Here is a 17,327-nt window from a genome sequence, read left to right as displayed (position 1 = left end):
GGAATGAGTTTGACACCCCTGGTCTAGATAAAGCCTTTTAAGATGGAATCTGCATTAGGGGAAATGGCACCACAGTTCCTGTGTTACGGAGGTGAGCAGCGTGGTAAAAACAAATTGCAGTACACATTCTGCTGTTCTATCACACGTGCAATGATGCGCGAGGTGAAAACAAGTGTGTGCAGTAACTTCTTTGTTGTATACTGAACAAGAATATAAATGCAAAATGTAACGATTAACAATTTGAATGAGTTACAGTTCATAAGGAAATTAGGCAATTTAAATAAATTAGGCCCTTATCTATGGATTTCACATGACTGGGCAGGGGCGGAGCCAGGCCCAGCCAATCAGAATGAGTTTTTCCTCACAAAAAGGCTTTATTACAGACAGAAATACTCCTGTTTCATCAGCTGTCCGAGTGGCTGGTCTCAGACAATCCCACAGGTGAAGAAGCCGGATGTGGAGGTCCTGGGCTGGCGTTATTATACATGGTCTGTGGTGGCGAGGCTTGTTGGATGTACTGCCAGTACTAAGTAAGACACTTCTGACTGTAGGATGTGCCATAATGTTCTATCTGGGCCTAAGCACCACAGTTGAAGTACTTTATTGTGCATTATGCTAAATCCACTGCTTGTCTGGCGTCAATGTTACTGTTGCGCTGTATAGAGAATCAAAGTCTGGCACTGTAATACAGATGCTTTCTGCAAGCATAAACTATTGTCTTGTGGTCACAAACGTATTAATGAGTAATGACCTGATCCTACTTGGTCTATGAATGTGAAGGAATCTCAATAAACCAAACTAAACACAGAACTGTGTGACATTCTTCACTATTTTCTTCCCTTTCCAGTCAAATACCACACAGACTCATGATCATGATTGATGTAGGCTTGCAAATAGGTGAGATAACATGAAATGATTCCAGATTGTTAGAACTTTGTCACCCTAAGAGCTACAGTCTGTCGTTGCTGTTTTAAAGAGCTCAGTCTTCAATGAAAACAGTTTCCAGAAACAGTAGCATTTACTTCACTGTTGCTGATCCAGAGAAGCAATGCATATGTATGACTGATGCTGCAGTGCATTTACAGTGGTGGGAAAAGTACTAAATTGTCACACTTGAGTAAAAGTGAAAGTAAATGCTATACATCAAATTCCTTCGATTAAGAAAACCAGATGGCACATTCCAACACTCAGACATCATTTAGAAACAGTATTTGTTTAGTGAGTCTGTCTGATCAGAGGCAGCAGGGATGACAACGCTTTATAGTGATAGGTACGTGAATTGGACCATATTGCTGTCCTCCCTTAGCATTCGAAATATAAATAGTAAAGAACATACAACCCCAAAAAATGAAAGGTCCAATGTGTAATTTGTATCTCAATATCAAATCATTTCTAGGTAACAATTAAGTAGCTTATTGTGACTGTTTTCAACTAAAATTGTCAAAAAGAAACAAAAATAGCTTTTCAGCAAAGAGCAATTTCTCAAGCAAGAATTTTGTTAGGACTGTCTGGGAGTTGTCTGAGTGGGGAGGGGAAAACTGAAAATTAGGTTTTGAACTCTTATTGGTCTATTAAATCATTTACAGCTTGGTGATGTCACCAGGCGGGCCAAAACTCCATCCCACCAAAACAGGCTGACATTTCAGGCAGCCTTTTCAAACAGCTCTTATACTAAAAAGGCATTATCATTTTCACAGTATTATTCCAACCTCAGTGTGGAAATACAGTGGGGAGAACAAGTATTTGATACACTGCCGATTTTGCAGGTTTTCCTACTTACAAAGCATGTAGAGGTCTGTAATTTTTATCATAGGTACACTTCAACTGTGAGATACGGAACCTAAAACAAAAAATCCAGAAAATCACATTGTATGATTTTTAAGTAATTAATTTGCTTCACGGTTGGGATGGTGTTCTTCGGCTTGCAAGCATCGTTTTCCTCCAAACATAATGATGGTCATTATGGCCAAACAGTTCTATCTATATTTGTTTCATCAGACCAGAGGACATTCAAAGTACAATCTTTGTCCCCATGTGTAGTTGCAAACCATAGTCTGACTTTTGTATGGTGGTTTTGGAGCAGTGGCAACTTCCTTGCTGAGCGGCCATTCAGTTTATGTCGATATAGGACTCGTTTTACTGTGGATATTGATACTTTTGTACCTATTTCCTCCAGCATCTTCACAAGGTCCTTTGCTGTTGTTCTGGGATTGATTTGCACTTTTCGCACCAAAGTTCGTTCATCTCTAGGAGACAAAACGCGTCTCCTTCCTGAGCGGTATGACGGCTGCGTGGTCCCATGGTGTTAATACTTGCGTACTATTGTTTGTACAGATGAACGTGGTACCTTCAGGCGTTTGGAAATTGCTCCCAAGGATGAACCAGACTTGTGGAGGTCTACGATTTCTTTTCTGGGGTCTTGGCTGATTTCCTTTGATTTTTCCCATGATGTCAAGCAAAGAGGCACTGAGTTTGAAGGTAGACCTTGAAATACATCCACAGGTACACCTCCAATTGACAAAAATTATGTCAATTAGGCTATCAGAAGTTTCTAAAGCCATGATGTCATTTTCTGGAATTTTCCAAGCTGTTTAAAGGCACAGTCTATGTACATTTCTGACCCACTGGAATTGTGATACAGTGAATTATAAGTGAAATAATCTGTCTGTAAACAATTGTTGGACAAATTACTTAGGACATCTACTTTGTGCATGACACAACAGACTTGCCAAAACTATAGTTTGTTAACAAGAAATGTGTGGAGTGGTTGAAAAACTAGTTTTAATGACTCCAACCTAAGTGTATGTAAACTTCCGACTTCAACTGATTATTTTTATATATATATATCTCTATCTATCTATCTATCTATCTCTCACGTTCTGACTGCACTGGGCCGTTAAATAGTACGTATCAGTTTGGGAGGAGAATACCAAGGTGTTAGTCAGCATCCCTGTCCCATGGTTGGTGGACAGTGTACAGTCCTCCTTTCCTCCAATGGGACCTTATGCCCTTCATCAGCTGCTGCTCCTGGGTTACAGCCAACTAGAGACAAGGAAAACACAACAGGGTGTGGCCTGTCCGACCTGATTCAAAAGCCCTGGCCGGTGCCCACCTCCTCCCCAGGTCCCATCGTTGTGTGACTGTGAAGAGCGATACCCTCCGCTTCACAGTAGACCAATAGGGCTCTTAAGGCGGACCAATAGGGCTCTCAACACTTCTATAGGCTCCAGCCATCACAACACAGTCAGTCGACTCTACAGACATGGGTAACTCTACAGGATCCACCGTGGAAGATCTCCAGGCCGTGGAGAAGCACCTCTGGTATAAGAAGTTCATGACCGAGTGTCCTTCGGGTCAGCTCACCCTGCATGAGTTCAAGCAGTTCTTTGGGCTCCGGGGACTGGATGCTGAGGCCAACGCCTACATCGAGCAGATGTTCCGCACGTTCGATATGAACAAGGTAAGACTATGCGGAATTCATTGAACCGAGGCTACTTGCAAAGGGGATGCTATAGGCTAAAATGGGCTTTACATTTATATGTCAAAGTAGGAATGCCTCAGGCACACTCAAAATGGTGAAAGGGACACCTTAGGATATGATTGGCTGTATTGTAGAATCTATGCACTAATTACAAGTGCACCTAAATATATAGTAATATCATAATGCCTCTACTCAAATAAGAACCCTAGTTCGCCATTTTCCAAAAGCTAAAGTACATTTTAAAAAGTGTGCATCTTAAACCAGCAAGAATCCACAGTAAAACATAGGGAATCTCTTGAATCCAAAGGTTTTGTTTAGACTAGTCTTCCAGATGAGTTTGAAGAAGCTAATCGTCTCACAAGTATTAAAGGTTCAATTTACAGAACTATATTTAGTAACCCTGTCACCTTTGATTATAATAGGCTTGGATTGGATTCATATGCGATTTAGTATGAGGATTATCATGAGAGACAAGTTGTCAATATCTCTGTGGTAGGAGTGCGGTCTGAGTTTATCTGCTATTTTTCTCTTTAGAAAGACAGCACCAGGTTCTGGTATTCTCCAGTACTTTCTGGTTGATTTAAGAATCAATTTAATTATTTCAGCATCAGAGAAAGCTGGCTTTAATTAGTGATAGCTTATGTGAAAGTTTAATGGCAGAACATGATGCATGTGAACAGTTGGTTAAAGTGATAAGAATATTGAATGTTCACTAAAAATAAATTTCTTGAATCTCCATTTTATCACATTGAAGCCTAAGGAATGTCCAGATCTCAAGAGCTGTGTGCCAGATCAGACCTTTATGTGTTTTGAGTTTCCCATTTTTGTAAGTAGCTAGTAGTTTTATGAGTGTAGCTGGTGAGGTTGGTACCATGGTACTATTCCCTGGGGACAGAACTATGTGACTAACTGCTATTTGCAGATCTTCAGGACAGTGCAGTGAACAAGGCTGGTAATTATGTTACAAAACGGTTGTTAGAATCCTGGATGCTGATTAGGAAGTGCAGTATGACAATCTTAGATTGTGCACGTTGGCTACGTTTAACCAGGCAGCCCAATTCTGATCTTTTTTCCACTAACTGGTATTTTTTTGACCAATCACATCAGCTCTTTTTCAGAGCTGATCTGATTGTAGAGTTGCTATTCAACGGCTCAGACACGAGAGGTATGTGGCAGGGTCTACAGTCAATCACGGACTACAAAAAGAAAACCAGTCCCGTCGCGGACCCCGATGTCTTGCTCCCAGACAAACTAAACAGCTTCTTTGCTCGCTTTGAGGACAATACAGTGCCACTGACACAGCCCGCTACCAAAACCTGTGGGCTCTCCTTCACCGCAGCCAACGTAAGAAAAACATTTAAACGCGTTAACCCTCGCAAGGCTGCCGGCTCAGACGGCATCCCCGGCCGCATCCTCAGAGCATGCGCAGACCAGCTGGCTGGTGTGTTTACGGACATATTCAATCAATCCCTATCTCAGTCTGCTGTTCCCACATGCTTCAAGAGGGACACCATTGTTCCTGTTCCCAAGAAAGCTAAGGTAACTGAGCTAAATGACTATCGCCCCGTAGCACTCACTTCCGTCATCATGAAGTGCTTTGAGAGACTAGTCAAGGCTCATATCACCTACCTGACACCCTAGACCCACTCCAATTTGCTTACCTCCGCAATAGGTCCACAGACTACGCAATCACACTGCCCTAACCCATCTGGACAAGAGGAATACCTATGTAAGAATGCTGTTCATCGACTAAAGCTCAGCATTTAACACCATAGTACCCTCCAAACTCATCATTAAGCTTGAGACCCTGGGTCTCGACCCCGCCCTGTGCAACTGGGTCCTGGACTTTCTGATGGGACGCCCCCAGATGGTGAGGGTAGGAAACAACAGCTCCACCCCACTGATCCTCAACACTGGGGCCCCACAAGGGTGTGTTCTCAGCCCTCTCCTGTACTCCCTGTTCACCCATGACTGCGTGGCCATGCACGCCTCCAACTCAATCATCAAGTTTGCAGACGACACTACAGCGGTAGGCTTGATTACCAACAACGACGAGACGGCCTACAGGGAGGAGGTGAGGGCCCTCGGAGTGTGGTGTCAGGAAAATAACCTCACACTCAACGTCAACAAAACAAAGGAGATGATCCTGGACTTCAGGAAACAGCAGAGGGAGCAGCCCCCTATCCACATCGACGAGACAGTAGTGGAGAAGGTGGAGAGTTAAGTTCCTCGGCGTACACATCAGGGACAAACTGTAATGGTCCACCCACACAGACAGCGTGGTGAAGAAGGCGCAACAGCGCCTCTTCAACCTCAGGAGGCTGAAGAAATTTGGCTTGTCACCAAAAACACAAACTTTTACAGATGCACAATCGAGAGCATCCTGTCGGGCTGCATCACCACCTGGTACGGCAACCGCTCCGTCCACAACCGTAAAGCTCTCCAGAGGGTAGTGAGGTCTGCCGAACGCATCACCGGGCGCAAACTACCTGCCCTCCAGGGCACCTACACCACCCGATGTCACAGGAAGGCCAAAAAGATCATCAAGGACAACAACCACCCGAGCCACTGCCTGTTCACCCCGCTATCATCCAGAAGGCGAGGTCAGTACAGATGCATCAAAGCCGGGACCGAGAGACTGAAAAACAGCTATCTCAAGGCCATCAGACTGTTAAACAGTCATCACTAACATTGAGTGGCTGCTGCCAACATACTGACTCATCTCTAGCCACTTTAATAATTAAAAATTGGATGTAATAAATGTATCACTAGTCACTTTAAACAATGCCACTTTATATGTTTACATACCCTACATTACTCATCTCATATGTATATACTGTACTCTATACCATCTACTGCATCTTGCCTATGCCGTTCGGCCATCGCTCATCCATATATTTATATGTACATATTCTTATTCATTCCTTTACACTTGTGTGTATAAGGTAGTTTTTGTGAAATTATTAGATTACTTGTTAGATATTACTGCATGGTCGGAATTAGAAGCACAAGCATTTCGCTACACTTGCATTAACATCTGCATGTGACTACATTTTTTTGATTTGGTCAGAGACCAGCTCTTTTTCAGAATTTATCTGATTGGTCAGAGACCAATTAGTGAAAAAAATATCAGAATTGGGCTGCCTGTGTAAACACAGGCATAGTGAAGTGAGGGTGTCAGTGTAAAGCTGAGGGAAGTGCGACTCATTTGGGTTGACCCAGAGGGCACTAATGCTGCCAAGCCATTTTGTAGGATCTTAATGTGAGCCAGTTTTCTACAGCAGGAAAATAATCCTATAGTAACAGGAAAAGTGAATTATTACGTGGATTATAATTAATGGAATTTCTTTGAAGGGGTTGATATATTTTTATATAAGAGAATCAAGTCAGAAATTTTTAAACCTCAAATACACTACAGGTTTTAAAATGTCCTACATTGCAGGAAAGTTAACTTGCAACAGGGTGATCAAATTAAGATCCTACATCTGTATGTCTTGCCACGGCCTTGGCACAGATCAGTGTGGAGATAATCCCACAGCGATTATACATAGAATATCCATTATCAGGGATGATAACTAAGCAGAACATGATCACCTACATCTTGAGGAGATGACTGAGATAATCTGAGATGGTAAAAAGAGACTAACACACTTTCCTTTTTACAGGATGGCTACATAGACTTCTTGGAGTATGTGGCTGCTCTGAGTCTGGTGATGAGGGGTAAAATGGAACATAAGCTCCGCTGGTACTTTAAGCTGTATGATGTGGACGGCAACGGGTGCATTGATCGAAGTGAGCTGCTAAACATCATAAAGGTATAGAGACCAGTCCAGATAGGCAGTGCTGTATAATGGAATCTGTATCACACAAAGGCATGCAGGCTAACTCGCTTTTCTCTTCTTCAGGCTATCCGTGCAATCAATGGGAACGAAAACCAGGAAGTTGATGCAGAGGAGTTCACCAACCGGGTGTTTGACAAGATAGACGTCAACGGAGATGGCGAGTGTCCACTTCTTTTTTTGTCATAGACTTGTAGGATTGCAAGTTCTGTCCCTTTCCATTTCAGGCTAACAATCTCTTGACCTTGTCTTCTACCTTCTACCCATCAGGGGAGCTGTCTTTGGAGGAGTTTGTGGCAGGGGCTCACACTGACGAAGACTTCATGGAAGTGATGATGAAGACCTTGGATCTCACCCACATAGTCGCCATGATCCACAATCGGAGGCACAGTGTTTAGAGTCTGCCCTCAGACGCCTCCATCTCCACTCTCCATTGTAATAGACTGCCGAAGGGTCACATAGGAACTGAGCCACGAGCCCTCAAAAGACCTAGCCCAGATTTGTATAAAGACAATCTTTATCTTAGCAATGCTGAAGGGCCATGCTTTGAATGCATTCTTTGTTGTCGGAATTCACAAGAGGTTGAATGACGATGGAAAATGCCCTTTGCCTGCATACAAATGACTCAGTCAACCATCACTGGCTGGTTAGTGCCCTTGAGCATGATCTAAATCTGAGAGAGGTCTATATGATGAGAGATTTCTCACACCGTCAGCTGAACCGGAGACCCAACTAGGTCATAACATAAGGAGGGTGGAGGATAAAGAGGAGGGTGGAGGGAGTGGAGTGGTGACTACCCAAGGTGGTGATTACCCATTATAACCCATGCATTCCTGACAAAGAAATAAATATATATTTGTTTAAATCCCTCACCCACCTCAGAGACAGATTCCTGTAGCGTAATTATCATTTCCAAATCACATCGATAATGACGTCTCAATCTATCTTTAGAACCAAACTCAGTTGAGTTGTTCCTCTCTATGACTGTGCGTCCGGGTTCTATTGGAGGAAGTTATAATTCACCCACTTTCCTCCCAGTACAATCAGTTGTCAGCTCAAATATGACTAGAACCCAAGTTTATTCTGTGCCATGACTAAACGGTCCAGTTCCTCAGGAAAAACAGGTACTTCCACAAGTTAGGGATCTCAATAACTTTGATACTTGTCACAAAACGCACTTTGTAAAAAATAAGACCAGCATGTTTTAACATAGCACTGGCCCCAGTTGTTCGGAAATTAAAGTCAGCATTTTCAGGACTTCAATCGAAGGAATATCTTAACACAACCCAACAAGACAGTAAAGTGTAAAAAATAAATTATGCAAATGTGTTTGTGTTTCTGTGAGTGTGTGAGACATTATACATGAATGATCAATGCGCTCACCTAGATGGCATTAGAATGACCTTTATATAGATCCATAGCCCGCTAACCTTCTGCATTCTGTAGGAAAAAAATGTTTTACCCAAAAATTGCTCTAGTATATAATCGTCAAATAAAGATTGAAATCTGTTATATTTTCATCACACTCCACAGCTTTAATTGCTCACTATTGTTTTAGAAATCAAAATGCCTCACAGACATTACAGCCTCTGTGGCATAATGAGGGAGACAGGGAGGTGAGTCACAAGGCAGACTGCGCCAGTACGGTTGCCATGACAACCAGGACCCATTTCCATGGTAACATCCATCCAAAAAGCACTACAAAAGTGTTACGCCGCACTTACATGGATCTGAACGAATCTGGAAAAAGCGACGCTGATCAGGGCAGTCTGACAGTCCGCAGCATGTTTAAAAACCACATATAGCTTAAAGGGAAGCAGAGACTACGTAGTGCATGGGGCTTTGACCATTATGGAATTTTGGGTAACGATTCATTGTCATGAAAACGGCCATGGATATTGTCAGTCATTTTTGTTCAAAAAGTGTTTCGCGCTTTTAATGTATTATACCGAATCTTTGAAAATAGCCATGACATACCTGAAGAATACAACACAGCTTTGGTGACAACCACGTCTCAAAAATGAATGGGTTTGACCACTTGGAAAGAAAGTTTCTCCTCTCGTTCTGCTCGTAAAATGATGACCAACTTTACCCTCATGTAAAAATTTAAAACTGCTATTGGGTAAACTTGTTTATATCTACTTGTAAATAAAGTGGACCCCCCCTTAAAATGAAGGTTTCAAGAAGATGTTTCTTTCGTGTTCACGATTATTGTCCATAATTGTTATTTACACGATTTTTGTGGCAACCTTATTTCATACTATCAGCACAGCCATTTACGCCAACAGAGAAATTAATGGGACAATTTGACTTTATGGGAACGCAAGATCTAGAATCAGAGAGAAGGAAACGTAGAAATATTACATTTTATGCCCTACATTTTGTACCTTAAAAGAAGTCTTCGATGAATCTGTCATTCTACCAGGTTCTTATTGTGCGTAGCTGTAGATGTCAGACTATGGAGAGAATCCTGTCACAATAATGAAACCTTTTAATTTTAACAGGGACATTTTATTTTGAAGTATTGAAAAATAATATTGAAGTCCACCAAAACCCCAAGGTGTCCAAAGGGCTCCTGTGAATCCAGTAAAATATGAATGTTCTCTATTGTTTGTTCACCACAATCAAATAGGCGCATTCACAATGCAGAACATTCACAACGCTGCAGATGCTGGTGTCTGACAGTGGTTCCAGTCAGTCACCAGGGGGCAGTAAAGCATAGGGCTAATGATTCCATAGTCCTCTGGTCCTGCACAGTGCACACACAGTGAGGAGTCCAAACAACCGAGGCATCTCCAACCTTTCTGCTCATGTTTGTCCAACGTCCACCAGTACATTCCATTCCATCAGAGTCCAGGTGAATTCCTCTCCCTTACACCACCATGGCTAGAGGAAGTCATACAGGTACTTTACCATGTCAAAGCTCACAGTCCTGGAAATTAAGAGCAGGGGGTCACAAAAGTCAGCATCTGATATTCTAAAAATAGAAATGTCTAGCAGTAAAACAGATCTGTGGTGAAAACACTAAAGCAGGGCTCCCTGACCTTGTTCCTGGTGAGCTACCCTCCTGTAGGTTCCCTCCAACCCTCATCTAGCACACCAGGTTCTAATAATTAGCTGATGAACCGAAAGAGGTCAGTTTCAACTGGGGTTGTAGCGAACACCTACAGGAGGGTATGTCTCCAGGAACAGGGTTGGAGAGCCCTGCACTAAAGACAACAGTAACATTCACACCTGGAGATGGCGAGGATGAAGTCCAGAGAGACGGCACATTTGTACTTGGGCGCATCCAGCTGGTCATCGTGGCCCACCTGATTCAACAGCTGAAGGGTCACCAGGGAGGAGATCTGGGCAGGGGGTATGAGGGCTTGTCATCAACCATGTTTCATTTGGCTTTACACAAATAGAGAATTCAGACTGGAGATCAAATCATTTTAAAATCACTTCACATTTAGCCCATACCACACATCAATTCAAGAGCAGTTCAGGGGTTGAAATAATCTAGCCAAGGGGACAGCTGGTGAATTAGAATAAGAATCATCCAATCATACACTAATACTACCATCACAGGACTATTCCAGGAATTCCACTAAATAACATTGCTACATCATTTTCCATGATCCCAGTTCAGAGTCAGAGCTGACCTTTTCACTGAAGAATGAATTTGTTTTATACTGAACAAAAATATAAAACGCAACATGTAGTGTTGGTTTCATGAGCTGAAATAAAAGATCCTAGAAATGTTCCAGAAATCTTTCCTGCCCAGGACCTCCACATCCAGCTTCTTCACCTGCAGGATCATGGGGGGGGTACTGAGGAGTATTTCTATATGTAATAAAGCCCTTTTGTGGGGAAAACTCATTCTGATTGGCCAAGCCTGGGTCACCAGTGGGTGGGCCCGGCTCCCAAGTAGGTGGGCCTATGTCGCTCCCCTTCCTAGTCATGTGAGATCCATAGATAAGGGCCTAATGAATATATTTCAATTGATTGATTTCCTTATATGAACTGAAACTCTGCAAAATCTTTGAATGTTGCATTTATATTTTTGTTCAGTATTTATGATTGCGTTTTACTTTTCATGTATTGATGTGTATATTCATGTGTATAGTGTATATTGATGTGTATGTTTGATACAGGGCTCATATGTAAGAGTCCTTGATCTCAGCATGACTCCCTGTCAAAATAAAGGTTACATTTTTTTTTATTTTTATTATCCCTTGGATGACACTGCAGAAAGCATGAGTGTCTCAGCTGACCTGACTGAAAACACTGGCAGTGGGGGCCACTCTGCTGTCCACCACACTGTAGAAGATGGCCAGGAGACGGTCCAGAGGGAACGGCTTGGGCCCCAGCAGGTGATTACTGGTCTGAATGGGAAGGAGGTGAATTCACTAGGTAGAACATCTCATTGACTAAACCTAAAGAATAGTACAACAGCTTCAGCTAAAGATAATCACCTTTTCATGTTTCTTCAAAAAGTTGGTCTTTTTTATTTTGCCATGGTGCTGTTGGGCAAGAGAGAATCATACAATCACCAATAACTAAAAAACACACACAAGGATGGGGGGAAATTATGCAAACAATTACATTGATAGAAACTACAATCCATCTGCAATATTAAAGCTGATCTATAAATATGAGTAGGCAAAGTAGCAGGCAAACAGAGTTGGTGAATAGCAGGTAGCATTGATGTTTAACAACTGACTCCTATTCCAACCATGACTTGACAATCACGTGTCTAGCTTTTGAGACGGTGAGGTGAATGAGGTTCAGGTGCTGAGGAGAATGAGGTTCAGGTGCTGAGGAGAGAGCAGGTACCTTGAGGAAGAAGCGTTTGTCAGTGCGAGCAGGGTTGTAGGAGGCCAGATACGCAGCTATCAGCAGGAACTTGGAGTAGTAAGGCAGCTCCACATGGGCATGAGCAGACAGACCTGAGAAAGGCAGAGGAAGCTCTCAATGTCATTACCTGGGAAACATGTACAACAGCATCATCTACAGATGGCTTGTGGATAGGAGACGAGAGAATCATCTGCTGTTGTTTCCACTGTCTGGGTATCTAATACCAATGAGTCTGGAGTGGGCCCTCCATTCAGGGATAAACATAGGGGTAGTTTAGAGGGTCCACTCCCCTGAACTCCCTCTCAGGCTGGGGACAAGCAGCAACACAAAGGAGGAGATAGCTGGGGTCTGAACTGGTCCTGGTCACTAGATTCTAACTAGGTTATTTCCACCGGTCTTGTTCCCAGTGCACGCGTGCCTATGTATCTGTGTGTATCTGTGTGTCCACACTTCTCCTTGCCTACCTCTCACGGCTCCTGCCTCCTTCTCCTCCATCTGCAGCTGTTGCTCCCACTGCACACTGAGCAGAAGAGACATGACAAAGTCAGGGGACACACCACTATTACAGAGCCAGCAGCACTGAGCCGCTGTTGTGTAATAAAGCCCGTTTGTCATCAGTCCATGAGAGAAGGAGGTCGGTCACGGAAGCTAAATCAATGGGAGTCGATCATCTTTGGCTGAGGCAGATGTACACAGACAGACCTGGACACCTCTCGCAGGTACACCGTCTGCATGGCCTTCTTCAGGTGAGGCTCGATGTTCCTCCACAGCTTGTGAGTGTCACCCTCTTTCACTGAGGGCAGAGAAAATGAAGGGTGGAATTTAAACATTGATAATCTGAGAGACAAGCTAGAGTTAGGGTGACATGAAAGGAATCCATCATCAAATTAAAGTACAGAGAGAGAGACTAAGGGAAGACAGCGAAGTCATTTAAATATTGATGTGGTTACGGTTCTAGAAATATGAATATATTACCTTTGCCTTGCTCCAAAGGTTCAACGAATTTAGAGAAATTGAGGGCAGCCTGTTTGAAAGGAGAATTAAAAATATGAAAGGACAACAAGTCCTATGCGAATGTAAACATGTCTGCCAAAGTTGTATCATTATTAAAATTCTGCATATCAAAGAAAATCCCAATCCTTAAAAGTAGTAACTCAAGTGGACTAAATAAACTTGTGATGGATAGCCTGGAAACAAACTCATACTGAATCCTCAAAGGGTAGCATGAAGAGTGTGTGTAAAGTTTTCAGAGCAAACTGTTGCCTAATCTGAAATGAACCCCTTGCACCAAGCTATTGACACTTCTTTAAGCCCCCAGAATACATCTTAAAGGACTGGATAAGTGTGCAAGCCATACATTTATTTCAGACTGACAAGGGGGCATCAAGACACATCTAGAGAGAGGTGCAAGGGCTAGTTCTTTGTCTGGGCTCTCAGAGCGTGTTATGACGGAGAGTGTTAACAGCTAGTTGAGAGTTACTTTGAGTGTGTCTGTGTCCTTACTGAGTGTGGTCTGAATGTGTGAGCATGTGTGTGAGAGTTCAGTGTTACTATGAGTGTGTGTAACTGACCAGGTGTCTGAGCTCTCGGAGGTCCCTGCAGACAGAGTAGAAGACTCCCAGTAGGATGTTGATGAAGGCTGAGTAGAGCTCTGGGGAGTAGGATGGGTGGCTGTCCTCAGACAGGATCTGCTGCAGCTCCCCTGCACAGGGACAACACACACACACAGTCAACGCCTGCCTCAAATGAAGTCACACACAAAGACTCCCTCATACACGATTTTTGTCATTTTATGTACAGGAACTCATACATTTTTTCAAACATTGATTAAATCCTAAGTGTTAATTATCTCGACCGGATGCCTTTGTTTGCTGTGTTCTGTCACAGTCACTTCTCATGTGTTGGTGCAAAACCACAGGTACAAAGAGTTCTCACTAATCACAGGAGGTTGGTGGCACCTTAATTGGGGAGGACGGGCTTAAGGTAATGACTGGAGCAGAATCAGTGGAATGGTATCAAATGCATGGTTTTTATGTGTTTGTTGCCATTTCATTTGCACCGTTCCAGCCATTATTATGAGCCGTCCTCCCCTCAGCAGCCTCCACTGCCACTAATCCATCTGTACCTAATTCAATGCTAAAGGCCATAGATGCTTGTCTGTTGACAGCTGTACCTTTACTGTAGTCAGGGAAGTGGAGCAGCAGTGGTTCAAAGCAGCCAGTGTTGGGTCGGAACTTATCCCATACTATCTCACTGAGCAGGATCACCGTCACATTGTCCTCAACCTGCCAGAGAAACAGTGTCACTTACGTAGAGGTACAAAATCTGATCACAGATCAGTTATTTGGCATTGCATTGTGGATTCACAAAGAATACAACTATGTTGGTAGTCAACAACACCTTTACAACATCAATGCAAGGCGATGTGTTTTCCTCCTTCAAACCGGAGTAAACTAAAGAGGGAGGACAGTTATGAAGACAGCTGTCCAAGTGCATTCTACCAACACTTCACATTACAATACTGCTTCGGATTATCACCTCAAAAGGTGCATCTGTCACCGTGACTGCACATCTGTCACCGTGACTGCACTAGCTACATGCCATTCACACAGCTGTTTAAAACACTTCTACCAAGATAAAAACAGGAGGCATTCAGCTTTAAAAACTAAACCAAAACATTCTGGTCGTCTAACTGCATTTTTGATGTTCAGAATTAATATGCAAAGAATGATTATCAAGAATGATTGTCATTCTTCCTCATCTCTGCCTTTCAAAGCACTTATTCGAGTGCCTCCTTCAATTCAAGCTTATCTATCAAAAAGGGACCCTTCTGCGCTAGTTCACCATCCATCAGTCACGGTCTGTCTGCAACTTAATGAGGTAGTATGCTCAACAGGTAACATGACTCTTACCAGTTCCTGAAGGCGCAAGAAGGCAGGGAGGAGATTGGTTTCCATATTTCTAAGGAGCTCAGCCCGGTCCAGCACCTACCCAGATACACACAGCAGAGGTCACTGTAACTGTTTCATCATACATTATATACCACAAATTATGCTTTATAACAATTCATGCTATACTTCATCAGAAAGAGAATCTGCATTGTAACTGAGGATGCAATTTTTAAAAGAAGTGGATTATCAAGCAGGAATATCACAGGTGAGGGTGGTTTGTACTCACAATGTATCGTGTCTGCTTGGCTGAGGCCTGGACACACAGTTGTTTGTAGACTCGTACGAAGTCTGACAGGGAGGGACTGCGGGACAGTAGGGAGGCAGAGTCGGAGCCAAAGAGGGAGAGGAGAACCTGCTCAAACAGCAGTCCTACAGAGACACATTCCACACAGCTCACTGTGGCATAGGGAAGCTCCAGTTCCTTCAGCAAGGTGTGCATCACATGGCTTTTTCCTGTGGCACGATGACCATAAATGAAAATGGAAGGGTAGCTGCATTGCTCTGGCTGTAGGCACAAAATGTATTAAAGTGTGAATACAATGACTCATATTTGGGCAAGAAAACATTTTAAATGTATTATTTAATAGTGGCGATGGGTGGTGTTTAAGATGAAGGATGATTTATGAGCATGGCCTTATTTCTATTACAGCATATTGGATGTTTGTCATTCATATTCCATTCACCCAGTTCAATGTAACATCGATAGGTTTAGGCTACTACATGATACTAGAATTTTCCCATTACCCATCATGAGGTTGCTACAATCTAGCATATGAATGAAAGTTTACAAAGTAGATGCACACAGTTCAAGAGAACATTTTGAGGTGACAGACAGTGACACATTCAATATTGCATCTAGCTCATTGAACTAGGGTGTAATCATTAGTCCAAACAAGTGTTTCTATTGGACAAATACATGCATGTTTATCCCCGTTTCCATCAGTTTAAGAAACGTTTTTCAACAGAATCATCGGAATGAATACACCCCTGATCACACGTTAACATAGTTCCCTTTCATAGCAGCTACGTTGTATTCCTTCTCGTGCTTTCCTCCGCTCACATTTTCCCTTTGCTTGTGGACTTCAACGCAAAACACATCAGCTGTCTGAGACCAGGCGGAAAAAACTGTCCGAGCCAAACCCTTTCATAACCGCTACACACAGCCTACATCATTGCCACCATATTAGCTAAAGTACCATCATAGTCAACATAGCTAATAGAACTAACAAGTGAGTAACCCTGCTACAATCATGCAGTACAATGTAAGCAGTGTAGCAGTTAAACTGACGCCCCCGATGGCAATAAATTAGTAAAACCTAAAGCTTACCTTGACTTGGAAGAGTTCCAGTGTTGGATAGTCATAGCCAGCTAACTAACATAGCATCCCTCTGTTGTTTTATTTAACTGTTTACCATAAGGAACTTGATGTTACAATGTTTCAAATCAGACAGACCTCTCCCATCAACGCCAGCAGCGTGCTCGCCTGGACATCTCTGCAAGGCACCCTCTCCATCACGCGCTGCAACTTTTTATCCTCATACCCTAGGTGCTGAAGTTGTGCTGCCATTGTTTAGGCTGCTTTTAGACACACACCGAACCGTAAAGTGTATGACTTAAAGTAGTTTGGCCTGTAATAGAGATAAAGAGACGGTTACAGAACAAGGTAACTCTTCACAAACTAACGTTAGCAGTGCATTGTGCAAATTGTCTGTCTTTGCCTTCCTTCCTCTGCAGCAGTGCTAGCTAACTCAACTGACAACAACAGTGTAGCTCTCGTGGAAACTCAAGGGTAATGTTTAGTTGTTGAAAGTTAATATTTTGTTACTGCAAGCATACTGAAAAACGTTACCTGGTTTGAGTTCATGCAGTGAAATTAGCCGTATCCAACATCCCTGTATACATGTCAAGAGTTTCCCGCGTCTCCAAATGGTGCGTCACAATTTCCTGTTTCATAACAAGCCAATCACCGCCAGGTTAAAGCAGTTGACTCTGGGAGTTGTAGTTTTCTATCACCAAATGCCATCACCCCTATTTGCGATGTTTTGGATGTATGAAAGCGAGTGATTTAATTGAGGACATTTCGTTTTATTGCAAAAATGTTCAAACACCGGCTTCTCGGGCATTATCACTTAAATAAACCACCAGTTTACTGAATACCATTGGTGTTTAATATGAGGGTTTTAGCATGAAATAACCTTTATATGTTTTTACACACTT

At 42.8% G+C, this 17,327-nt stretch overlaps 2 protein-coding genes across 2 annotated transcripts; one reads left to right on the top strand and one right to left on the bottom strand.

Moving 5' to 3' along the window:
• The first annotated feature begins 3,076 nt into the window (after window positions 1–3,076).
• guca1aa (guanylate cyclase activator 1Aa) lies at window positions 3,077–8,832 on the top strand. The gene is made up of 4 exons (XM_029742151.1): window positions 3,077–3,460; window positions 7,147–7,296; window positions 7,387–7,480; window positions 7,591–8,832. The coding sequence occupies exons 1-4, from the start codon at window positions 3,263–3,265 to the stop codon at window positions 7,716–7,718; spliced, it is 570 nt and encodes a 189-aa protein (XP_029598011.1). The 5' UTR covers window positions 3,077–3,262; the 3' UTR covers window positions 7,719–8,832.
• Window positions 8,833–9,809: 977 nt separating this feature from the next.
• orc5 (origin recognition complex, subunit 5) lies at window positions 9,810–17,069 on the bottom strand. The gene is made up of 14 exons (XM_029742150.1): window positions 16,960–17,069; window positions 16,564–16,738; window positions 15,337–15,615; window positions 15,072–15,146; window positions 14,333–14,444; window positions 13,731–13,861; window positions 13,135–13,183; window positions 12,862–12,952; window positions 12,624–12,679; window positions 12,139–12,251; window positions 11,778–11,825; window positions 11,577–11,687; window positions 10,555–10,667; window positions 9,810–10,252 (listed from the first exon to the last, which is right to left on the bottom strand). The coding sequence occupies exons 2-14, from the start codon at window positions 16,675–16,677 to the stop codon at window positions 10,207–10,209; spliced, it is 1,338 nt and encodes a 445-aa protein (XP_029598010.1). The 5' UTR covers window positions 16,678–16,738; window positions 16,960–17,069; the 3' UTR covers window positions 9,810–10,206.
• Between the last annotated feature and the right edge of the window lie 258 nt (window positions 17,070–17,327).

This window comes from Salmo trutta, chromosome 40 (assembly GCF_901001165.1).
Source record: "Salmo trutta chromosome 40, fSalTru1.1, whole genome shotgun sequence".
Taxonomy (NCBI): Eukaryota; Metazoa; Chordata; class Actinopteri; order Salmoniformes; family Salmonidae; genus Salmo; species Salmo trutta.
Note: the sequence above shows the minus strand (reverse complement) of the source record. Positions and strands in the feature narration are given on the sequence as shown.

Bases quoted from the DNA above. Each gene is read 5' to 3' on its own strand.
- orc5 (XM_029742150.1), bottom strand. From the start codon at position 16,677: ATGGCAGCACAACTTCAGCACCTAGGGTATGAGGATAAAAAGTTGCAG. The intron at 12,252-12,623 runs GTAGGCAAGGAG...TGCCTTTCTCAG, and splicing joins GGAGGCAGGAGCCGTGAGAG to GTCTGTCTGCTCATGCCCAT. The intron at 10,668-11,576 runs GTCAGCTGAGAC...CCCCCTGCCCAG, and splicing joins CTGCCAGTGTTTTCAGTCAG to ATCTCCTCCCTGGTGACCCT.
- guca1aa (XM_029742151.1), top strand. From the start codon at position 3,263: ATGGGTAACTCTACAGGATCCACCGTGGAAGATCTCCAGGCCGTGGAG. The intron at 7,297-7,386 runs GTATAGAGACCA...TCTCTTCTTCAG, and splicing joins AGCTGCTAAACATCATAAAG to GCTATCCGTGCAATCAATGG. The intron at 7,481-7,590 runs GCGAGTGTCCAC...TCTACCCATCAG, and splicing joins GATAGACGTCAACGGAGATG to GGGAGCTGTCTTTGGAGGAG.